At 42.9% G+C, this 26,137-nt stretch overlaps 1 protein-coding gene across 2 annotated transcripts; it reads right to left on the reverse strand.

Moving 5' to 3' along the window:
- Positions 1-290: 290 nt before the first annotated feature.
- hecw2b (HECT, C2 and WW domain containing E3 ubiquitin protein ligase 2b) lies at positions 291-25,782 on the reverse strand. 2 transcript variants are annotated; one of them, XM_089008261.1, is made up of 32 exons: positions 25,313-25,782; positions 20,634-21,327; positions 18,849-18,956; positions 18,495-18,589; positions 17,576-17,651; positions 17,332-17,501; positions 17,107-17,249; positions 16,690-16,790; positions 14,949-15,712; positions 14,362-14,485; positions 14,225-14,272; positions 13,557-13,724; positions 12,852-12,944; positions 11,243-11,393; positions 11,056-11,159; positions 10,818-10,942; positions 9,346-9,531; positions 9,096-9,248; positions 7,798-7,900; positions 7,602-7,698; positions 7,428-7,511; positions 7,249-7,358; positions 6,251-6,371; positions 5,852-5,965; positions 5,417-5,569; positions 4,959-5,057; positions 4,750-4,879; positions 4,515-4,661; positions 4,316-4,430; positions 2,952-3,037; positions 2,752-2,864; positions 291-1,449 (listed from the first exon to the last, which is right to left on the reverse strand). In XM_089008261.1, exons 2-32 carry the CDS (start codon positions 21,016-21,018, stop codon positions 1,338-1,340), a joined length of 4,578 nt encoding a protein of 1,525 aa, XP_088864387.1. In that variant the 5' UTR covers positions 21,019-21,327; positions 25,313-25,782; the 3' UTR covers positions 291-1,337. The 2 variants fall into 2 exon arrangements, with proteins under 2 accessions (XP_088864387.1, XP_088864394.1); XM_089008268.1 differs by lacking the exon at positions 14,225-14,272 and having other exon boundaries at positions 292-1,449; positions 25,313-25,781.
- Positions 25,783-26,137: the final 355 nt, after the last annotated feature.

A 26,137-nucleotide genomic window follows, 5' to 3' on the forward strand; every position in this document is an offset into this window, starting at 1 on the left:
ATGAAGGTTAATGCAAAGAAAATCACTGTACTTAAAACTCCACTGCATCTTGAAACCAAGAGTGCCGTTGAGAGGAGTCAAAAGCTATCACAAATGATTCATGAAGCTTCACTAGCCCATCACTGGTTTTTAACGCATCATTTCATGACAGTATCTTCAAAGTTTAAAAGCGTTCCTGGCGATCATAATGAATGATGAGAAAAAGAAAAAACAATACTCGGGTGGAGTTTTTGGGCTTGATACAAACATCTGGACAGCACAGACAACAAAGCAAATTTTGCATAGACGGAGATGGAATTTTATTTAAGGACAGTGCTGCCAAACATTCATGTGTAAAAGTGAGGTCCGGTGTCCACAAATCCAGGCTTGGTTCAGGTTGTGCCCACAACATTGGTTGGTTCTGGTGAAATGGATAGAAGGAAGGTAGTGTCTTTTAAGGGGGGGGGGGGGGACAATGACGATGTTTGTAACAACCGTGACGTGACAGTGTCCAAGTCAGTCTGTTGACAGGAAAAAAAAAAAAAAAAAAAAAAAAAAAAAACATTGGCGTGTCATCAGGTTTCCCGTGGCAATGTTTAAAAGTAATAAGACAAAGAATGTGAATCGTGAAATGCCCCCTGACCTGCTGGCTTAAAATAAATAAATAAAACCTTTACAAAATTTACATGGACACCAAATTATGAATTGATAATGGGCCATCAAAATGACCGAATACCGATGGCAACAAATTTTTGAACAAATCGTGAATTCTTCACCCACCCCCGAAGAATTGAAAAAACATTCCAACACGTGGGACATGCCCATCATAAAATCCAGCAGAGATTCGATGAAGCCACGTGATTCCACAACAGCTACAAATAGTTTTAAAACCACAACGTTCAAATAACAGCGTGTCGCGTGAGGCCGTGACCCTCCACCAGAAGGATGACCAATTGCCAGCGATTGGCAAATGAAGCTTCATGAAGCACTTGTGATTCTTTTGAACTCTTTTAGATGATACTTTTGGTTTAAAGATGCAGTGAATTTTTACATTTCCTTTGCACTACACTTTACACGTAAACCAAGAGCACCATCTAGAGGAGTCAAAAATGTCACAAGTGCTTCATGAAACTTTATTTTCCACATCACAACCGATCGCCTCGGTGACCGGTGCAAAGGAGGGATTCCAAAGTTCGGCGGTTATCCGATAGGTCCGCTCACACTCCCTGATTGTGTAAAACGCACAGTGAAGACGCATGGCCACCAAAGCCGAATCGTCAGCTGATGTTCCCTATAATGTCTTCGGTGATGACGTCCAGTGAAAGGGGCTGTGTGGGGGTTTGTGAAAACAATTCTTTTCACTCCAGTCCAAAAGTGCTGGTTTCCTCCACGGCGGTCTGCATCTTCTCATACAGCACAGAAAATGACGGGTAGGGAGGCAGGTCCAGGCGGTTGAAACAAGTATGAGCTCTGAAGAAAAAACACACGTGTAAGACTCAGGTCACAGGCCCCCCCCCCCATCCCTCCAAAATTCATCAAATTTGGAGTTCAACCAAGATAAATCGTGTCATAACCTAGGACTCATTTCGAATAGAACATACTGGAATACATCTGCCCACAGGTGTCAAACTCAAGGCCTAAAAAAGCTTTGAGTTCGCTGATGAAGCCTCCTGGATAAGGAGCGAAACGTTCGACACCTTCAAAGAAGTACAGATGACGTGACGTCACGTCAGGAACGCCCCTGACCGAGAAAGCCAAATACAATGCATTTTGGGTACTTTGTTTGGTCTGAAAACATCGTGTTGATGGCAAAATTAGAAGGAAAACACGCGATGGTGAATCTTGTGTTGCACCAAGACTACTATTTGATAGTAGTTGACACAAATTCCCAGCAAACAAATAAGCCCATTTCCAACGGAGCTTGTGCGCCATCTTGTGCATTTTCTGGGAGCTACATTGGAGTCCAGATGCCTCAAAATGATACGGAAGGACTTCTTTAATTGATTGCAAACATTTATGCTTTCCTCTTCAGAACTATTTGAATCATATTCATAACTGGATGAGTAACAAGAAAGCATCTTTTCCCAATCTGAAGCCATTGTTTTGATTCGAGAGCAAGGCAAGACGTCCTGGCGTGACGTCACGAACAAGGGGGCGGGACCTTCTGAAACTCGCCATTTCCAAGGTCATTTTGAAGTCGTTTTGGGACACTTTAAGTCATCTTTATTGGTGTTTTGCTTTGACTAAAAATATCAGCCTGCGTGTTTTGGGTATTTTAGACGCTATAAAACGCTTTTCTGATGTCAGTTCGGAAACCAAAAAAAAATTGGTGTCGGTTGTCCTTTAAATAATACTTGAATAAATCGCTATGATTTACTTTTTTATACGGTTGTAGTCATAACGGACATCCCTCAAAGGGAAACGGTCACGAAAATATGGCCCGTGCCAAAAAATGTCACCACAATATGTCATAAAAATGTTGCCCAAAGAATGAAGAAAATAAATTCCTAGCAATTCCAACTGTTTTTTTTTCCGCATGTTTTCATCAATAACTAATAAATAAAAATAAATTACAAACTCAGACTTTCAATTTCGAGGCGACTTAATGCTGTGCAGCTCCCGCGAGAGATGGCTTTTTACTGACCTCTCACAGTTAGTCCCCACAAGATTTTGTCTATTGTTTCTCGTGTTATTTGAAACACTGAAAATTGGTGAATAATGCGCGAAATAACAGACCTGCGGCGTTCCTTCCCAAAAGCGACTGATTCGTACCTGGGGAGAGACGTGGCCTTGCCCCACTTTTCCACGCAGAATCGCCGAGGTCCGTTGCTCCCTCGCAGAGACGCAAAGCCCTCGTAGGGAATGCTTGACGTCCCAGTCACAAACTTCAAATAGCGGACGGCGCAAAAGAACAGCAAACGCAGGTGTTATCCAATCAGGCGGAGCAATTCTGAGCTCATTTCGCTCTTTACCTGCAGGAGTCGGAGTCTTTGCTCGTTGTTGAATCTCTCCACCGCCACCCAGAACCAACGGATCACGATGTGGTTGTCGTGGTAACCTAACCGTCCAAGAAAGCACAGGAATGCAAATAACTACAGGGGAATGCATTCTTTGCGCTATTTGACTTTACTATATCCGCCCCCACCCTTGGTCATTACTGACAGCATCTTGGTACAAAGGAACTCATCGAAGTGAGGTGAGGAGTTTCACTTTCAGATGTACGACATGCACACACGCATCCACAAGCACATACTACACACACAGATAGGCACGCACACACAGATTTACACACGCACATTCTGTACATATACACACACACATTCAGACACACACACACGCACAAATTCCTGTTTCAATGGTTTTGTGAGGTCCGGATAACTCCAGATAAGGAGTGAGGACCACCGCTGCTGATAAATTGAGAGAACTAGTGTTATATTTGAACACTAAATGTCACCCCATTTCCCACTTCAACTTCTTTACAAACAAAGAATTAAAAAAATGGACTTGACACTGAAATAACTGCAGGAGTGAGGTCTCTGAATGGGTACATTCAAAGTTCTCGCCACTGTAGCGAATTTGGTTAAAATATCATTTTACTTTTTGTGGTATGTCCCTCTCATTAACCACACACACACACACACACACACACACACACACACACACACACACACACACACACACACACACACACACACACACACACACACATGAGTAAAAAGTGTGTGTATCCGAGTGAAATGAAAATACACACACAAAAAGTATTTGGGGTGAATTTGTGCGGACCTTTCTGAAACTTTAACAGACGCATATATAGACCCTATAGCAGCCTTTAGAAGGAAAAACTTGTGAAGACCAGCCAAAAGGTCCTCACTTGTCAAAAATGTTCTCACTACATGTTATAAAATGTTAGTGGTCCACACTAGTCATACAAACACACGTACACACGCATATACACACACACACACACACACACACACACACACGTCATACAAACACACGTACACACATTCACACACACACACACACACGCATATACACACACACACACACACACACACTCTCGACACACAAGAATCCAAACACACGGAAAATCCTACACCCTCCGCACCCTGCCCACACCTTTTCCACACTCCCCTCACACGCTACATCCATGCACAAATCACACACATTTAAACACTTCTTCACCCACACACACAACTCTTTCACAGTAGCCAAAATGGAACTGTATACACACAGATAGAGCGTGTTCTACACACACATACTGTATACAGATGATTCTGATTCTGAGATACAGACACACACACATACACACACATTTACATGCACACACACACACCTCCTCTATACTCTGTGTTGTTCCTCCAATCGGACAAGTCAATTTCTGCCGTTCCCGCCATCACCAGCTCCAGCTCCCTGGCATCAAACACCGACACCGAGCGTGCGTCCACCACCTGGCCATGCACAAAAACGGCAAAATGGGACTCGGTCATACATCCAACCCACGAAGGTTCCACTTGAGATGAACCTTCTCACACCTCGTAAAAGCCTCGGACCAAGCTTTCCGTCTGCTGTACTACGCCGCGTTCGATCCTCCACTTCACCATCCGTTCAATGTACTCCTTCTTGTTCTTCTCGGTCACGGGGATGTTTGCCCCGCCGGCCTTCAGTTCGCGCTCCGTTATCTGCAAAGACACCGCGCGGTACAATACATAACTAAATTTTTTTAATGCAGCTGACTAACTGTTCGTGGCTCATTTTGAAGATGGCGACCTGGCCAAAGACTTCTTCATTGACAGTGAAAGTGAGGTCCAGCATGTCCTCAATGTCGTTGTCCTTCATCCACTGAAGCGACTGGTGAAATTCCTCATCCAGATACTCCAGGTCGCTCAGATCGCACGGGCTACAACACACCAAAAGACAACGGGCATCGGAACGGGAATGTTTCATTGCATGCTTATGTCATTTTTGCGCACACGCACATGCGCAATAATCCTTTATAGAAGGGTCGGGTGAAGAACGCATCCAGAAGGTACTGGTGGATCAGAGCCAGACCCAGGATGCGGCCGCTGAAACGAAACCTGAAAGAGAACACACGGACCAGGGAGAACCATAGTCGGTTTTATAACCTCAACATAAATAAATAAATACATAAATAAATAAAATGTAAAAACAGCATTATAAGTAGGGATAAGTAAAAACTCAATTAACGTTAAGATTTGACTGATTTGCAAGACCCCCAGATTTTTGTGTTCTATGGCGATATAAGCAAGTGCTTCATGATGCTTCGTTTGAGTCATGGGGATTGAATGAGTTAAATATGGGAAAAAATAACTGTGCGTAAATATTGATTCAATGTAAAATGCATTGTACATAAATTATTGATAGAAAATTTTAAAAAAAGCAAAAAAAAGGGTGATTAAAAAAATTATGTACTGACCACTCGTGGTGATTGTCAACAAAGGCCGACATGGGGCTGATCTGGACCGTGTATGTGTCATTGGCAGAATATTCAAAGAGACCATAGTAAGGGTTGAATAATTCTCTTGAAACCAGGAAGAAGAATTCTCGGGATGGTCCACTGTAGTCCAATCTGAAAAATAAAATCAGTCTCCAATTACAGTCAACACATAAAAAGCGCTATTAGAAAAAGGCACCCCACCAACATAAACAATAAAGCCAGTGATAAAAATTCAGATTAATGCGATAAAATAAAAAAAAAAAACTTGCAAAATTGGACTGCAACTATCATTTCTGACTTGCCTGCTAGCTTCCAATGTTTCCTCTTTTGATTTTGGTTATCGATAGAAAATGCCGCACGCTTCAAGCAAGCCCATTTTTTAGGACATGCTTGTTGGTGTCACGACCGACTCACCCCTCCTCGCCCACGAAGCTGACGTAAAGCTTGCTGCGTTGCAGATCTTTGCGGGAGTAGCAGGTGATCTGATTGAAGGCATCTTCCAGCAGGTGGTCACGGCGGATGATCAACCTGCCGCGTGCATAAAACTGTTGTGAATGATGAAACACTAGTGATGGAAAAATGAAGCTTCATGAAGCACTTGATATTTTTTGACTCCTCCAGATGGTGCTTATGGTTTAAATATCAAGGTTAGTGCAAAGAAAATGACTTCAAAATCACTGTATTTTAAAACCAAGAGTGATTTTGGGGAGTTAAAAGTGCTTCATGAAGCTTCACTTGCCTATAACTAATGAACATTCAGCCACTCACTCACTGGCTCACTCGCCAGCTCGCGGGCAGGCGAGTGTAACCTACTTGAGCTTCCCTGGTCCCTGGCCGTAGCCTTTGGTCTCCAGTTTTCGATAGAAGTTGCGCAGTTTGGCCTCAAAGTCTCTCTTATATGGCGCTGGAGCTCTGGCGTTTGCTCTTTGAGTGCCTATAAGACAGAGAAGAGGCATTTTGATATCGTTTAACAAACCTGAACATTTTTTATTGACACTTGAACTCAGCTATGATGAATAATTGGATTGGATTGGCTTTGCCTTTATTAGTCTTGCAGTGGAGAAATTTACATTTCAGAGCAGCAAAGTTATGAAAGGAATGGAAGTAGAAAAACAAAATACAGGAGCTGCTGGAAAGACAGCCACTCTGGCGGCGCCGTCTTGAAGTCAAAAGAACAAATATATATATATATATATACAGTAAAGTCTCGTTATATCGATATTCAAGGGAGTCCGAAAAAATATCGATATAACCGGGACTATCGATATATCCGACCCTGCTTGCATGTAATTTTCTCCGTGTGTGCATAGAAATAGTATCGATATAACCGGGACTATCGATATATCCGACATCGATATAACGAGACTTTACTGTACATATATAATTGTGCTATCGATTGATTGATTTAAGTTTTACGATCAATTTTTTTGGACAGCCCCTCCGGCAGTATATGATAGTGATGGGAAAACGAAGCTTCATGAAGCACTTGACATTTTTTGACTCCTCCAGATGGTGCTCTTGGTTTAAATATGAAGGTTAGTGCAAGGAATCTTTAAGCCAAGAGTGTCATCAAGAGGAGTCAAAAACTATCACGAGTGCTTCATGAATCTTCACCTGCCCATCACCAATATACAGTATGTCGATGCATTCTTACTGAATGTTGATTCTTTGTCTCATATTCATGTTTTGACATGACAGTATGAGGAACGCAGAACTAGCATTGCGGCTAACGTTGCGCGTTAAATCTTGCATGCGCGACTTGCGAAAATCACAGATTGTCCTAAAATAGCAGTTTGTAGAAATGACGTTACCGGGCGAGTTTTGCGGGGACGAGACAGGAGAGGCGCGAGGAGACTGGCAATAGCTGGGGTGCAGTAAGGCATGAGGAGGCACGTAGGACATGACTTCATCCTCAAACAGACTGCGATGGGAGAGAAAGACATTCAGCCAATGAGAGGACGGACAAAGATGACACGAAGGAAGGCCTCACCTGAGCAAAATAACGAGATCGGCGTCTCCCGAGAGACGCGCCAATCCCGACGCACCGTCCGCTCGGATCAGCTGGACCTTCTCCCTGTTGTCATGGCAACGATACACCGCAACACATGAACGGACCGTGGCCCGGCTTCTATAAGTTGGCCTTACGACACCAGTGGGGATTTACCTGAGCGAATGGTTCCGGTGGAAATCTGGCTGCCTCTCCTGTAAAATCTCAAAGATGTTGGGTTGCCGTAGAAACGCCACAATCTTGTCATTGTATGCTAGAGGGAGGACAAAAATAATGCATGCAGTCAGTTAATTGAGAGAAACTGAGTTTTTTTATTTGTTATTTTTTATTGTACCGTTGCAAGCATACTGACCAACTGGTACAATATCTGGTCCCTGGCCCCTGTTAGCGGACGTGAAGGTGCTTGAGGGCCTCGGCAAGATGGGAGGTCCAGCATGTCGTGACTCTTCGCCCACCTGGAGATAGTTTCAACCTTTACATACTGTCCATTTCTTTAAATGCACACATAGTGCAGTTTGTCAAATCAAAGTCAACCGTGACACTTTCCAAGTAAATTTGGAAATATAATATAAATAAATAATAATAATAATAAAATAATTATATATATATATATATATATATATATATATATATATACACTGTATTTTCTGCACTATAAGGTGCACCTAAAAGAAAATATTTTTTTTCAAAAGCTGACCATGCGCCTCATAATACTTATGAATGGAAAACATTTTAAAATATGTGCATTCATTGAAGGTGCCCCTTACAATGCAGTACATCTTATGTATGAAAACATTGTTACAAATAGGTAACAAAAAAATGGTGTCGGTTGTCCTTTAAAGGACAAAACGTTTTATATCATCTAAAATACCCAAAACATGCAGTATGATATTTTTATTCAAATGCAAGACACCAATAAAAATGACTTAAAGTGTCCAAAATCCGCAAAAAATTGAGCTGTGAATTGGGCATTTTCAGAAAGTCCCGCCTCCAGTTCGTGACGTCACGCCAAGACGTCTTGCATTGCTGGAGAATAAAATCAATGGCTTCAGATTCGGAGAAGATGCTTTCTTGTTACACATCCAGTTATGAATATGATTCAAATAGTTCTGAAGAGGAAAGCATACGTGTTTGCAATCGATTAAAGAATTTATTCCGTGCCATTTTGAGGCAACATTGGGGGGAAATGTCTCACCCAAAAAAGAGGCACAAAATGGCCACCGAGCTGTCGTGAGGAATGAATCAGCCTATTCCCACAGGCTGATAAATTCTTTCCATGGAGCTTGGACGCCCTCTTCTGGCGGCTTTTGGGTGCAACACAAGGTTTTCAGACCAAATAAGTACAGCAAAATACATTGACGTGATGGAAGGACTGCTACAATGTGTCTTTTTTTTCCGGTCAGGGACGTCACGTACGGACTTGTCACCAACTCAAAAACAAGACTTCCTGAATATTCAGCGAGAGTCTCAAAACGTAAAATATAGCTATATGCGGTGGAATCTTATTAAAATACGCTTAGTAGAAGTCATTTGAAGCCATTTTACAAATTATGGACACAACCTGTCCGGAGACGTCGGTTGTCCTTTAAGTGACAACAGGCATCCTGGGGTGATGAAGACAGTCGCCGACCGCTGTTGCACGGGACTTACCAGGCGCCGCGGGCTGACTTCACCAGCGCTATGGCTGCGTTGGCGGGTCAGATGTTGGCGGTGAGTCAAGAGGCTCGGTGGTCGACAGCTCTGCAGGGGTAGCCGAGGGTCAATGAAGGTAGTGGCACGGCTATTGTGGTCCACAAAGAAAGGCTGTTGGACAACATGGTTTTGGTCATCTCATGTTTACGTATCAATAAGGAGAAAGAATGTGATTAGTAGGAAGAGGAGGAGGCGGAGGAAGGCCCACCTTGCCAGTGTGGTCATGCTTCATCTCCCACCCTCGAGGCAACTCCAGCTGTTTGTTGGCAAACATGTTGAGGAACGCCACCAGGTCCCGGTTGTGCTGGTAGCGCTCAAAGTGGTGCGTGTCCCGCCGCACTTTACTGATCATGTGTTTCAAGCACGTGTTGGTGGTAAACATGCGATAGGCACTCTAAGCAGAAAGGCAAGAGGGATGCGTAAGCGGGTTATTGTCCAGCCCATTTGCAACACGAGACGGAATATGTTTGATGAAGCAGTGGGGAACTGCCGTAGTCGAGTTTTCAGATTGTCGCATTCTTGTTGGGTGCAACACGAGGTTTTCAGACCAAATAAGTACAGCAAAATACATTGACGTGATGGAAGGACTGCTACAATGTGTCTTTTTTTTCCGTCAGGGGCGTTCCTTTAGTGACGTCACGTACGGACTCGTCACCAACTCAAAAACAAGACTTCCTGAATAAAAGTCACTTTTCAATTTATTACATCTGGAGATGTATTTTACTTTTATTTTTGTGTGACGTTATAAAGCAGGGGTGTCAAAGTCATTTTTTGCCGCGGGCCACATTGTAGTTATGGTTTCCTCTCGAGGGCCGTTATGAATTTGGGGAACCCAGTAGAATGTTTAAATCCCTTCAAATATTACATATAGAGCACACAGCAAATTAATGAATAACTCGTTTTCAAATCTGAAGTCAAGAATAATTACTTTTATTGTGGTTGACATCCAAAAATATGAAATTTTGGCTCAGATTTTAGCAATCATCATGGAATTTAACAAGTTTGATTTGCTTTCGCGGGCCGAAATAAATGATGCGGCGGCCCGGATTTGGCCCGCGGGCCTTGACTTTGACACCTGTGTTATAAAGGGTAGTACAGTGGTAACTCTACTTACGAACGTCTCCTCATACAAAATTTTCAAGTAACAAAATATTGCCTCTAGTTATGAAATAAATTTCAAGATACGAAAAGTAAAAAAAAAAATAGGGGTTACTAGTCATAACATTAGGGGTTACTAGTCATAGCACCAGATTTCACAAACGCATATAGTTCTAGCTGCTCTGCCATTGGCTACTCCTGAGTATCACCCTGGCATCCCATTGGCTAAGAGGGGTCATTACCGTATGAGTCTGCTGATGTTTGCTTTTGGACATTTGACAATTGGACAATTGTCAAAAGATGACAAAAGCAAATGGATCAGTTCTTTTCAAAACATGTGTTTACTTTATTCTTTGAATTTTGCATGAATTTTTGGGGCGCTTGGGACGGATTGGGGCATTTACATGGAAAACGGACCTCAGCTAGCAACATTTTCGACTTAAGAAATTTCTTTCATACATATTTCGGAAGGAGAGGCACCACTGTATTGTATATAATTGGCAGTAAAACAGTCCAATTTGGGGGGGGGGGACGACACTGTATTTTACAAATGAAAATAAAGCAATTTATTTTTGCACATACGGGGTTAGAATGCAGCACAGTGAAGAAGTCGGGGCTGGTGAGGAACCGGGCGCTTGGAGACTGGAGCAGCAGGTAGAGGCGAGATCTGGAGCTGGACTGGGCCGCACTGCTGTCTCGACGCAGCTCTGCAAAAGGACAAGAGCCACGCAAGGTCTATTTCGAGTACATCCATTGCTTTATCAGAATGCTTTGATGGTTTTGTGATTTTCAGCGAGTGAGTGCTTATCCTGGGGCGAACCTGGGAAGGCGGGGTGCAGGTCAGTCTCGTCTGCCGGCTGCTCATTGGCCGGCAACTCCTCTGCTCTGCCGTCGTTGGTTATGGTCCTTCGAATGCTCTGATACCTGAAGGTGAGTGTTTTCCATCACAGCGGTTACTGTACGCATGTTCTGCGCTGATGATGTTCAGACGGTTGAGTGGTCTCGACCTGCGGTTCAGCTGCTCCATCTGCTGAATGGAGCTGGACCTCTGGAGAGTCTGCTGGCCAGCCGGGGCGGTGGGGGGTTGCCAGGTGGTGGTTCTGTTTATGTGGTCGACATAAAAGATCCTCCCGTGGCTGTCGATCCGCGCCTCCCAGTCTAATATGCAAACACATTCCATATGGATCAATAGGAACGCTGTTTCCTCTTGATCTAAGACAGGGGTGTTAAAGTCATTTTTTGCCGCGGGCCACATTGTAGTTATGGTTTCCTCTCGAGGGCCGTTATGAATTTGGGGAACCCATTACAATGTTTAAATCCCTTCAAATAATACATATAGAGCACACAGAAAATTAATGAATAACTCGTTTACAAATCTGAAGTCAAGAATAATTACTTTTATTGTGGTTGACATCCAAAAATATGAAATTTTGGCTCAGATTTTAGCAATCATCATGGAATTTAACAAGTTTGATTTGCTTTCGCAGGCCGAAAAAAATGATGTGGCGGGCCGGATTTGGCCCGCGGGCCTTGACTTTGACACCTGTGATCTAAGATCATCCCTATATGGTCCATGCGGCGCTTTCAATATAGGCCAAGTTTAAAATTCAGACCATTGAAAAAGAAACAATGTGTTAAATTGGGCTGTAATTAATTCATTCACTGCCAGACGTGCAAAAATCTGTCCATTCAAATGCCAGGGTTTTTGTCATTTTCACTCAAAATGCAGGACACACAGAATAGTGCGTTTTAGGACTACATAAACATTCAATACGGCATGAGAAACCTTAGACTCTCTTCTTTCATAAAAAAAAGAATTAATTCCTAAATGATACGGGTCTGGAGTTATATGAGCTTGAAATGAGGGTGGCTGTCCAAAATACAATGCCAAACATACATATTGGTTTATATCGCGCTTTAACAACAGCTGAAGCTGCAAGAAAGAGAGAAAATGGAAAAAAGGGAAATTCTGCCCCGTTGTGGAAAATAAAACATTGCCAGAGGCCATTGCCAGCGCTTTATCTGCACCCAATCAAGAAAAAACAAAACCCGAACAAATTAGTGAATGGCGCTCTACATCATATTTTCAATTCCGGAATATTTGAAATATGAGAATGGCAGTGAATGAGTTAATGGCTTAAATTGACACCTCTAATTATAACCTTTACTTGACTGCTAAACTTTATATAAATGCACACGGACAACTACTCTGTGTTTCAATACTTGCAGAGACTAATAAAGGCATATCCAATCCAAATCCAGAGTAGATGAAAGGCACTCAAAATCTTCTACAATTTACAAATTATTTTCTCTGCATATATTGAGTGTTGCATGAATGGCTACAGATGTATATGAAGGTTTTTGACTTTTCTTTTTCAGGCTTTTTTTCTCTCTCGAAATAAAGTGGAGTTGAGTTTTACCCCTCACTCTACATTGCGATCTATTTCCGCCATTTCCTATGGGGGACAATCGTTTCCAAATCCAAACAAGTTGGAGGTCAAGCGACATCCGGTAACCAACTGTGTTTGACCTTGGAGGCCATCCACTGTATGTTTTTTTTGCAGCCAAACAAATGACAAAAATAAATAACTTAAAATAATCCTGAAGAACACTCACTCGGCGGGAGGGGTTCATCCACTCTCTGGTAGCGACTGATGTCGTGGCGTACGGACGGCAGCGTGTGAACGGAAACGTGGCCGTTGACCTGAGCTGTGGAATCACACACACAATATCACAGGAATCATTATTTATGTTAGACATCCATTTAATATCATCAATAATTTCAACAAGGATGTATAATTACACAATAATAGGAATTTCGCACAATTTGATGATTTTTAAAGTTGAGTTTATGTGACAGAGGCGAACCAGGACCCTTTCTCAGAAGCAGTAGAGAATAATGATGGGAAAATGAAGCTTCATGAAGCACTTGTGACATTTTTTCAATCCTCCAGCTGGTGGTCTTAGTTTAAATATGAAGGTTAGTGCAAAGGAAATGTTCCACTTCATCTTTAAACCAAGAGTGCCATATGGAGGAGTCAAAAACCATCACAAGTGCTCCATGAAGCTTCACTTACCCATCACTAGTAGAGAAGGATTGGATGGACATATGCATGCATATTCAAACAATTCATTTGGGTATCATTTTGAAATTGAATACAAGTTGGTTTTTTTTGTTTTTGTTTTTTACTTTCCTATATTTATATACTACACGGTCTTATTGTTCAATTTAAGAATAAAACTTGAGTCTTAGCAGGATCGAATTCGAATATCACTATGATGACGCTTGGAGAGCTCACTTGGTCTTCAAAATAGGCTCACCACCGGGTTCTCTCTCTGAAAATGCCGTGCTCAGTCCATCTCTGGCCGTGCACGCCACCTGGTTGTCAGCAGCCACTTGGGCGGCCCGCAAAGAGCGTCTCTTCCACACCTCTCTTTGCTCATCCACCTCTTCTTCCTCCGCTCCCTGCACTTCTGGGCCAACAGCTCCTGCGGCAGTCAAAGCAGGACAGACATGTTTGTCTTTGTTAGTGATGGGCTAGTGAAGCTTCATGAACCAGTTGTGATAGTTTTTGACTCCTCTCGATGGCACTATTGGTATAAATATTCAGTGGATTTTTAAGATATTTCCTTCCATTATTTTTGATTCCACCATTTGGAGGAGTCAAACATCACAAATGCTTCATGAAGCTTCGTTTTCACTAGTCTTTGTGATGTTTATCTTAAATTCAATAGAAACCCAGCATCTCCTGGAATAAAAAGAGCTGCACAAATAAAAATCATTAAAAAAATTAAGGTATTTTTTGAGGTAGTATATGGTTTAAGTTTGAAAAATGTTGATATACTGGAAGATAATTCAATTATTTTTACCTGTAACTACACACCGCCGATATATTTAAACAAACAATTACACGGTATATTGATAGAAGCACATATAAATACTTTTCAGACCAATTAAAGTGACATTTCCCACATTTCCCGAAGCATGCCTGAAGATCTCTGACAGCACATCAATGATGGTCGGGAACCATTGAACGCTAAGACACAAATCCGAGTGGAATTCAAGTCAGCTTAATGAAGTGTCGGTGATGAGTGAATTGATTACCGACAGGGTTTTCCCACCCACCTGCATCAGAGGTTCCGATGTCGCTCCCCATTGTCATAGCAGTGGTCGCAAAGCTGTTGCTGGTGGATAATTCTCCTCCTTCCTCCTCTGCCTTCGGAGCCACCTCCGTCCTCGTATCCACCTCCTGGGACAAAAAGCAAATCGTCATTGGGATCAAATGCGGATATTGCAAAGATTCCTTGACGACGCGAGTCACGATTACATTTCAGCCTTAGTGTTTGACCACATGTGATGGGAAAATGAAACTTCATGAAGCACTTGTGATATTTTTTTCACTCCTCCAGATGGTGCTTGTGCTTGGTTTAAGTAAGAAGGTTAGTGCAAAGGAAATGTCTGAAACATATTATTGGTGTTTTGCATTTGGCTAAAAACATCATACTGCGTGTTTTGGGTATTTTAGATGCTAAAAAACGTTTTTCTGATGTCAGTTAGGAAACAAAAAAGTGATGTCGGTTGTCCTTTAAGTGTAAGATTTTTTTTGTACGAATTTTTGTTCGTTCCATGGAAACGATGGCTCCTCCCCGGTGCATCAGAACCAACCAAATGTGTCTTAATATACATCCAAGTTGCTAACAACAAAATCATACCTGAATGGGGGAAAGTGGGCCACAGCTTGCGCTATACGAAGAACTGCAGACCTGGTGAGTGTCCATCCTTGTAATTTGCTCTCCGCACATGCAATTGCTTGCGGACTCCAGTTGCGAAGCCAGAGGAGAACCACCCGCATCCATTTCTCCATCAACGCGTGCCGATGCGGGCGTTGCATCCGCACTGTAGATCATCGGCATCCCCTCAATTTGCACTTTCGCCGCGGTCCCCAAACTTTCGACCTGAGCCGACTCAGCGACGGGAGATTCCGCTTCTGATCCAGCGCGCTCACATTTGGAGCCGTCGGTCCCACCGGCAACGTCGGCAGCCGCCGTCCTTTGCGATCTCGTCTCCTGCAGGGTACCCCGCTGCCCCGCGCACTCCTCGTCTTCATCCGAGTCGATGTGGAGCATCGCGTTGAGTCGCGTGTCTGTGGGAAAGCTGGAAGGGAGCCTCGGCGACGGCCCTGCGGGAAGTCGCTCCACTGGGAGGCCGGAAGATTCGATGGCATCCAGGTAGTCATTGAGTGACACCTGCCTGTGGGTGTGGCCCCCCGCAGCCGCCAGAATCGTGTCCTCCTGCCAGGCGCTACTGTTGCCATAGTAACAGGCACCATTGACTAACAATGGACTTTCCTCCGATCCTGTGAAGGCAGCGCCGCACGCAAGGCGAGAAGATGAAGAATGGTGCGGGAGGTCCTCATCGTCAGAGGGACTCCCGGGGTCGTTGTTCACAGTGCTGCCCAAGATGGTTCCGGTGGCATCTGGGGAGGGACACATGAATATTTTTATTCTTTGGCTTTTGACTTGGCATTAAACTTGATGTTTTTTTTTGTTTCTACTGTTTTGTACTTTGGGGTTCAACAATCCTCCATCGAGAGTCTCCAGTTGGTTCAAAAAGCTGCTGCTTGCCTCTTGAATGGTAACACCCCTTCGCTGGTCAACTTTAAACCTAGTTTTTATTCTTTGGCTTTTGACTGTTTTTATATGATTGTTGTTTTAATTATTTACTATTTTTGCTCCATGTATAGCACTTTGTACACAGCAGTGTTTGTTTTCAAGTACCATAGAGTTGAGTTGAATAACGAGTTGCTGATCCAAATAAGCATTACTTGGCCTCGGTTGTGCTTCACTGCGATTCTTAACAGTTTGGACAATGGATTTATTTATTTATTTAATTTTATTTATTTATATTCATTTACAGTAAAGTCTCGTTATATCGATATCGGATATATCGATAGTCCCGGTTATATCGATATTTTTTCGGACTCCCTTGAATATCGATATAACGAGACTTTACTGTTTTAGTTTATTTATTTATGCATTTATTTGTACATTTATTTCATTACTTATTTGTGTATCTAATCATCTATGAATTAATCGATCAATTGATCAATTAATTCATTGGCTGTTTTTTTTACTTCAAGATGATGCTGCAAGTGGCTGCCTTTACAGCAGGTCCTGTATTTTGTTTTTCTATTTCTTCCTTTCCTTTCCTCTTACTGTCATCACTTTGCTGGTGTGAAATGTAAATTTCCCCACTGCGTGACTAATAAAGGCTAATCCAATCCAATATATTAGTTTTTATCTTTGAGATGGACTGTCAACAAAAACAACCTGGTGTGAAATCAACACACACACACACACACACACACACACACACACACACACACACACACACACACACACACACACACACACACACACACACACACACACACACACACACACACACACACACCTTCATGTCCAGTGGAGGGGATGTCCACCCGAAACTGCAACTGCCCGTCAACGTGATCCGTCGGGAGACGGCGACATAAACTGTAACTGACCGGATGTTGGCTGTATAAATGGAAAAAGCGGGATTTCATTTTGAATAAACGATAAATATAATATATATATATATATCTTCTTCTTCTTTTCCTTTCGGCTTTTCCCTTCAAGGCGTCGCCACGGCGAATCAGTGTCCTTCATCTTCAGAGGTTTGATCTGCATGTTTGTTTTGGCCAAGCTTTTACGTCGGATGCCCTTCCTGACACAACCCTCTGTATTTATCCGGGCTTGGGACCGGCACAAGAATATTTATGTCCCCTTGTGACTACAGAACAAGCAACTCGCTCAGTATATATATTTCCACACACAATGCAAATCGACTCACTCGGCTGTGGGCCCCTCCAGGAGTCTCTGCACAGGTATGATCAGCTGACCCAGAAAGCGTTTGATGATTGGTCGGCTCTTGGCAAACTTATCTTTCACCTCGATCTCCATCACATCGCTCATCAGGGCCACAAAAGTGTATTTCTACAAGGACAACAAGGAAACGGAGCTAGCAAAGAGCATTTAAAATCGGGCTGCGCGAACGACGACCCGTCACGTTGCCGACCTCTCCGTGCCACACGGGGTTGGTGGTATTGGCTATAATGGAGGTACGCCTCTCCTGCCCATGGTGGGTGAACTTGGGGAGGGCTGTCCTTTTCCCGGGCTGAATGGACATCTTCAAGTAAGGGTCCGGGTTGAAAAACATGCCCTTCTTCAGCCCCACCGCCCGAATGTCTGCAATGGCCAACGCACACTTGGTTCATGTTACTATTGGCATGTATTTAAAGTGGGTCTAGGCACCCACTCACCTGAGAGGGTAAAGCTGACCAGTTTGCGACAGTGCTCCCCCCCTGACTGGCTTTCAAATTGACCCTCGCTGCTGACCTGGGGAGAGAGAAAGAACATGAAAGACTCCCTCAGTGGTGTTTGTTTTAAACCCTCCCTGCCCCCAAGAAGGCATCCGAGTTGGCAGTTATCAATCAGCAAGTCTCCAAGAGTCTTGTTATTAATTAATTAAATAATTTTATTTATTGGTTATTTATTCATTTGTTTATTTATGCATTATTTGTTTTTATTTATCAAATTATTCAGCTATCTATCTTTCCATTTATGTATCTGTGTATTTGTTTGTCAATTTATTTATCAATGTATTTGTTTATTTACTTATTTATCTACTCATCCATAATAAATAATAATAAGAATAAATTTCATTTATAAGTGGCTTTCAAAACTCCCAAGAAAACTTTACAGTCACAGGATACGTTTTAGTCATTCATTTGTCTATATGTCGATTTATAGATGTATTTATTTATTTTTTCATTTATTCATTCATCTGTTCATTCATGTATTTTTTTCAGCCGGTTATTTATTTATGTATGTGTTTATTTGTTCATTTATTCATGTCTGTAATTATTTATTCATTTATTTATGTATCTATTTATTTAATTATTTATTTTTTGTTTGTTTGTTTGTTTTTCACATTGTCGCTACGTCGTGTGGGCCCAATGTGAATTGTTCTCAGTAGTTTAAACTAGGCCTTAGTCAGAAATGTCTTCTTTCGGCTTCCATTCAGGATTGTTTATTTCGAACCTGGTCCGGAGGAAAAAAAAATCTATATATATCTCGGTGTGTGTGGAAAGTGGAATGGAGTAATAATGCTAGCGCCACCCTCGCAGTTAACACAATTAGAAGGACATGAGAGGACGAAGGAAGGTAAAACCACTTTACCGTCACGCCGGGGTTCTTGACGGTGATGCAAGGCGTTGTTGCTCTGAGGGCTCCGCTCACACCATGATAGTATTTGAAGCAGATCTTGGTCTCATCTACAGACAGACAAGAACGCATCATTTACACCGCTTCGAGTCGCAGCCTTGCTTCCTCTGAGATTGTTATTCATAAAAATAGATTCCCAGCCTTAACCACAATATTTATATATTTTTGCATTCTACATAAGTCCTAAATATGTATGAAAAACAAACAGCAATCCAATAGCACAAATATCATGTTTGTACCCCAATGCAGAGTTCAAATGAGCAAATGTCTGAGCGTATTTATTTATTTTTTTCGAGATACGTTACTCACAGTCCATGAAGTAGGGCCCCGCCTCCAATTTCCACACAATCTGTCCTCGCTGAGTGCCGTTCACACCGCGGTTCTTGGAGTCCCACACGTTGGCGACGCATGTCTCATCTGGGGAACAGACATCGTTCACATCACATGCCTGCTGGGTTTTTTTTTCTTTCTTTGAGATTGTCTGCTGAATTTTAGGAGTGAAAATTTACCTTTGACTGTATTATTTCGGGATGGATGTATAGCTAACTAACTCGATAGATGAAAGCGAGATATAGATAGATAGCTAGCTAGCTAGCTAGATAGATAGAATATACACACACCCACACATACCAGTGGAATACAGCTGTAACAAAGCACTTTACATAAAAAAAATACACCAAAATAATTAAAAAAAATTTCAACTTTTGTAGGACCCCCCCACAAAGAAAATTGTCCCCCAACACACAATTCTTTCACGATTTTATTAATTGGAGCCATTTTGATCGAAGGAAACAAATGGCTGTGTGTCAGACAGATCAACCGAAAACCTCCTTTGTACCCCCACCCACTTGCGCACACAAAAAAAACTACTGCAAACATGTAAACACACACACACACACACACACACACACACACACACACACACACACACACACACACACACACACACACACACACACACACACACACACACACACACACACACACACACTTTATTGACTGCAGTTGGGTCACCATCAATAAAGAGCTTTGTAGCTGTCATATTGTGTCGCTGCCACAGTGGTCAACAACACAAGCGTCAGACAGACTGATGGTGTGGATAGAGGGAAAGCCGAGTCATCCACACCCTCATCCGCTGGAGCCATCGCAACATAACTCTTCCCGTTTCTTACAGTCTGGATCAATACTAGCCAAGAGCCGAAGAGTGTGGTGGAATGGAGATTACCTTCAAGCAGCATTCTTGACTTTGTGACAATGCGACCTGTTACTAAAACTTCAATAATAGACTTGAGGTCAACTTGATATTTTAGGGTTGCGGGGGGTGCCAGAGCCTATCCCAGCAGTCGTTGAAGAGTAGGCGGGGGACACCCTGTACCGGTTGTCAGCCAATCGCAGGGTACACATTGACGGGCAACATTTCTCACTCACACCGAGGGATAATTTAGTCTGTCATGCATATGTTTTGGAATGTAGGAGGAAACAGGAGTACCCGGAGAAAACCCAGGCAGGCACGAGGACGACATGCAAACTCAGCACAGGAAGGCCGGAGTCGGAATCTAACCCCGCACCTTTGCGCTGCGAGGGCGAGGTGCATACCAGTTACCCACCATGTTGCCCACTATATAAATCAGTCCATGAAATGATTAGACCACTGTTGTGAATTTGTCAGACTCTGTGGGAAAATAGAGGCTAAAAAAAACCAAAATAATTTGTACTGCATCCCCAAATGACTTTTGAAAAGTTATCGATATTGCCTATGCCAAAGCTCGCCAAGTCACTTGATTGTACTGATGTGAAAACGAAGCTTCATGAGGCACTTTTTTGACTCCTCCAGATTGGTGCTCTTGGTTTAAATCTGAAAGTTAGTGCAAAGGAAATGTCTTCAGAAACACATTGCATCTTGAAATCAAGAGTGCCATCGAGATGAGTCAAAAACTATTACAAGTGCTTCATGAAGCTTCATTTGCCCATCACTACCTGATGCCATCAGCCAGAGTAGAAAACTGCAAATGAAAATCCAGAAGCAAATGAAGATTCAATTTCGGAACCGCCAAGATGCCCCGCAAACGTTACTTGCTTTCCGTGTTGGCTCACCGATGTGGTACAGTCCGATCCAGTCGGTGGCATCCACCTCCTCTTTGATGTCCCAGGAGATAACTAGGCGCCCGTGGCCAAGGACAAGCTGGTACGTCGACGCCGTCAGCGAGGAGCGGCTGTCGGATGTGACAAGATCCGTGTCGCTATTGGCCCGCTGCAGTCCCACACCCGCCGCTTCCGTCTGACCGCCCGATGTCAAAACCGGCGAGCCGGGCGATGAGGAGCCGGACAGGCTGCGGATGTGGTCCGGCCCGATAGTGTACGGCCGGCCGTGGGGGTGACGACGCCTCACCGCCATCAAATGTTCCCGGGCGCTGTTGTTGGTTCCCGGCGAGGACTGCGGTGGGGAGGAGGAAGAGGCGGCTGTGGTGGCCGTCGCCATGGTTACCACGGCATCACATAAGAGCGCAGCCTTCTGCCGGGTGTCACAATAACGGCGGTGATGAGGAAGGAGCAGATGAGTCGGTGGGTGTGGGGGGAGGAAATGAAAGGAAATCAGAATCCAAAAGGAAAATCGGCGGCGATGGTGACTCGGGGGGCGATGGAAAATGAAGTCCGCTTGAAAATGTCCGCATATCCCCGCCCCACGTTCCTTCGGCTACTTTGGTTCCATGTCCCCAGCGAGGGTCCGAGACGATTGCCCCTCTTCACCTCAGGGAGGCGGGCGGGCGGAGGGAGGGATGACAGAGGCCTGTGAGGAAAGAAGCAGGTAAGATAAAAAGAAGAAATAATAATAATAATACATTTCATTTATAAGCGCCTTTCAAAACTCTCAAGGTCACTTTACAGTCACAGGATACGTTTTTCTGTGGGTGAGCAGCGGCAGCCACACGCGCCAACATTCACTCAACCCGGAAGTAACTCAGATAAATAACGGTGAGTATTTTAGGTCCTACTGATCATCGTCCTATCCTGAATTCTGTTCAAACATAGCCATCTATCGTATTAAATTGCAATCTATCACAGATTGTTTCAGATGAGTCAAGCAGTGATGGGCAAATGAAGCTTCATGAACCATTTGTGATAGTTTTTACTCCCCCAGATGGCACTCTTTGCTTAAAGATGCAGTGGGATTTCCTTTCCACTGAACCTATATACAGTAAAGTCTCATTATATCGATATTCAAGGGAGTCAGAAAAAATATCGATATAACCGGGACTATCGATATATCCGACCCTGTTTGCATGTAATTTTCTCCGTGCGTGCATAGAAATAGTATCGATATAACCGGGACTATCGATATATCCGACGAGACTTTACTGTATTTAAACCACGAGCACCACAGGAGTTAAAAAATATTGCAAGTGACTCATGAAGCTTCGTTTTCCCATCATTTTTAAGGGTGAATGAGCAGTTGTGTATTATAATTTTTTTGATTTGGCGGTATTTTTACTCTTCACAATTTTTTTGTTGTAGACTTTACTAAATTTACTTGACGTATCGTTGCAGCCTTAATTATTCTCACTTTTATATTGAAATGTGTAAAGCTGGAGTGCCAGCATGAAAGTTTGAGTGGCTCGCGATACGTGTGCTAAACTCCCTTGATGTCTTCACCGCATCGTCGCAGCAAATAGTTTCGCTCGTTGGCACAAACGACAGTGTGGTGATTCAAAAACATGCAGAGCGCCGGATTGAGGGAGCACTGTAACCACGTGAGTGGCACCAGCGTCAAGTATGTGGGTTATTTATAACTGGTGCAACTTTGAAATTAAAAATAGAGACAAGTGCAAAACCGAGCCAGGCGCATTGTGTAAAACAATAATCACTTGAAGGGTAAGTTTGTGGTTGTCTAGTGTGGCATCCGGGGGAATGCGCAGCCGCGGGTAGGCACGTGCATGTGTTTGCTATTTAAAAATACATTGAAATAAAACCCTGAAACAAATGTTTTTCCTGTCTGGAGATTTTTTTAAATCCCTTTGATTAAAAAAATATACATAAAAAAAGGGTCCCAGTTTACATGCATCTAAAAGAACAAGCAGTTAAAAAAACAATAAATAAAAATAATAGAAGCACAATATGGCTTGGCCAATGAAGCTAATCCTGCGACGTAACCTGTTTGCAGCCAGTCTGACATGTGAAACAAACTATGATATTTTATCAAGGCAGTTTACTTTGATTCCACCCCCATAACGTTCACATTTCAAAGTCCCGATTTTGTTTTTTTTCCATTTGCCGATTTTGCTCGAAACCTACACCCTTATACCATAAACTTCTTGATATCATCCATATTTTTGTCCATCACAAATTAGTGCTAATGTGACAACGAACCTTGGGAAGCTAACTGCAACCGCAACCTTGCTAATGGACAAAATGCATCGCACAGGGTTTTCCTCTGTTGCTTAGAAACACGACTGATCAACTGGTCCCTTGTCGTTAGTGATGGGCAAGTGAAGCTTCATGAAGCACTTGTGATCGTTTTTGACTCCTCTCCATGGAACTCTTGATTTAAAGATGCAGTGGTTTTTTAAGGCATTTCCTTTGCACTAACCTTCATACATATTTTAACCAAAAGCACCATGTGGAGGAGTCCAAAAACATCACACGTTCTCCCGTCACTACAAATCGGAAAATTCGATGAATTGGACAAGCATCCACAATGGCAACATAATCATGGCAGAGTGTGAGGCCAACAGATTTGAAAGATGATCGTCAACGGCTTTGGGGCGTGGCCTATTATTCAATTGGAGAAGTACTTTTCATTTGTTTATGCTAACTGAATGTTCTCAGAGATGATGTAGGAATGTAACAGTCGTTTGTTTAATGGTGAATAAAATAATTGATGGTCGATATTGTATTTGTAAATGATATGCTTATACTGTATTACACGATCATGGTTTTACATCTATACATGTAAATGTTCAAAGTGATGGGAAAACGAAGCTTCGTGAAACACTTGTGATATATTTTGACTCCCCTAGATGGTGCTCTTGATTTAAATATGAAGCTTAGTACAAAGGAAATGTTCTAAAATTCCACTGCATCTTCAAACTAAGAGTCAATAGAAGTTGAAAACTGTCAAGTGCCTCATGAAGCTTCACATGCCCATCACTAAATGTTCATCTTCCTCTTTAATGACTTCAGAGTTGGCGGATAATTTATTGGACACGGTTACAATTTGATGTACGTTAAAACAGAGATTTCTTTGTCCTTTGAGGTACGCCCTAAAGTGGTTCGACTGGAGTAATTGGCAGGACATTTAAATCAATTTCTACAAGACTAAATAAAGTACATGTTTCAGGAAATTTTTGACTGTTTTGTAATTGTTTTTTTATTTGGCAGTAAATCTTGGCCCAAGAAAGGTTCGGGAGAACTTCTCTGAGAGGATGTTTTGCTTTGGGCAAAAGGGTGGCTGACATGACTCCCATCTATATTCTTAAAAATATCTCAGAACAATTTAAAAAAATGATTGAAATTATTTTTGTCTTTACGCCTCATGGATTGTAATGAACAAATTCAGGCACGTTGTAATGTAATAATACTATAGTGGCAATACACTCTATTTCAACAAAGATTACAGCTTCTATTTTGATGTTCATTTAAAGAAGTCCAAGATGGCACCCGAGTAGGCAGCCGTCAGAAAGTGCTCTCACAAGCCTAGCTTTTTTTGTTGTTTTTGTGTTTACTTTTGTCACTTTGAGATGTTGTGCATCATGTGGAAAGGATATGGATTGTTTTCCAGCATTTTTGGCCATTACATTCATCCAGGAGGATCCTGTGCTGAGCGGTTGCGCCTTTTCGGCAGCACGAATACGCCAGCACTGTTTTTGATTTGGGAGAAATGTCAGTGCCATTTGACTGTGGAACTCTTACGGCTTGGATTTGAAGCGGATTTACATGTGACAGAAGATGTGAGACAGTCTCTTTTCGTCAATGGATGCTACAGCTTCATGTTTGATTTCAACATCGAGCTTGTAGCAGACATGCGCATTTCATCATGACGTCCCTGATCCACTCGTGAAAAGGACGCTTTGATCATCTCCTCTTTCAACTAGAACTGCTTCATACAACAAAGAGGATGCAGAAAGTGCATAAGATTGAATGACTGTGTGTCTTTTGTGTTGTGTCACATTATTTAGTTTTGTTTTGACTTCGAGATGTCACCGCAACAGTGGCTGCCTTTACAGCAGGTCCTGTGTTTATTTTTTCTACTTCTTACTATCATCACTTTGCTGCTATGAAATGTAAATGTCTCCACTGTGAGACTAATAAAGGCTAATCCAATTCAACATGATTCAATGCAATTATGTGAAAAATAACATGTGAACGAAAGATCAAGATAAAATACTATAAAGTAAGTAAGAAAGAAAAATAAAATACAAAGGCAGCTTCTTAAGCAATCTGGTTCTCGCAGGAGATGATGGAGAGGCTTTTGAGGAAGGAAATGTGAGCCGCCCAGTTATTCTGGGATCAATGTGGTGATAGTAGAAACACAATGCCGCTTGCCGTCTTTGCACACGAAAACAGAAGGGCGGGGAGTGTCAAGTTGGTCTTTCATTCTTGAAACATGGTTGATAAATGCCACTCAACAGGCCTTTGATGCTAATTGGAATTGGGAATCCGTCCCCGTGCGAGCAAGCAGCCCAGAAACTCATTGCGATGGCTTCGAATCATAAGTGAAGCAATTGGGTCAACAATGAAAAGTCTATTTTCAAAAAGCACAGATTTGTTTTGCTCACCTTTTGTTTCGGCGATTTCAAAAAACCTCTGAAGAGACCAAATCGACCAGCAATGTTCCCGACACGGATGCACGACGGAGCTTCGCTCTGCCCCGGAGCTCAGCGACCTGTCAGCGAGCAGCACCCGGGGGAGGTGCTGCCTCCCCGCTCGCGGTAGTTGGATAGTCCGTCAAGACTTACTGGTTCGCCATTCACCAAAAACGAACAAACACGTCAGGTGCGAAGCGTCTCATCATGGCTGGTTGTCTCCCTCTCGCTGCGGTACAGCCAGCCAGGCTCATGTCTTATTTATGGGGCGGGAGCTACCGACATCCGGCGCCCCGTTTCCGCTGCGTCTTCGCGGCTTGTTCAGCGAAAACAAACCGCCGGGACAGCCATGTTATCCCGTCCTTAGGGATGCTATGTGCAGACAGTCAACTTTGAGTGTTTTCGAGGCAGTGTGCGAATGTGTTGTGGTCTTGTTCGACCTCAATATAACACCGCCCCCACCCCTCGTCTCCGTGTATCACGTGTCGTGATGGTGATTCGGGCCCCTTAAGAGGCCACACTGGGTCACGTTATGTTTGTGATTAGGATGAAAAGCACCAATCTGTGAGTGGGAGCGAGGTGGCACGCGTGTCGCACACAAATCATATTCACTTCTTAGTGATTCCGCTATTGGGTTATTATCATGGCGTCAACGTTTGAGTGGACAGAACCGTTTCTTGGATTTGTTGGGGGTGGCCGATTAAAATGGTAAATAAACTAGGGAATAACGTGATTCGAATTGAATTAATTGTATATAAAAACTGCAAATAAACCAGGTAATTAAGTGATTCGAACTAA

The sequence above is a fragment of the Hippocampus bargibanti genome, linkage group LG01, assembly GCF_051943395.1.
Source record: "Hippocampus bargibanti isolate YZ-2025 linkage group LG01, ASM5194339v1, whole genome shotgun sequence".
In the NCBI taxonomy this organism is placed as follows: Eukaryota; Metazoa; Chordata; class Actinopteri; order Syngnathiformes; family Syngnathidae; genus Hippocampus; species Hippocampus bargibanti.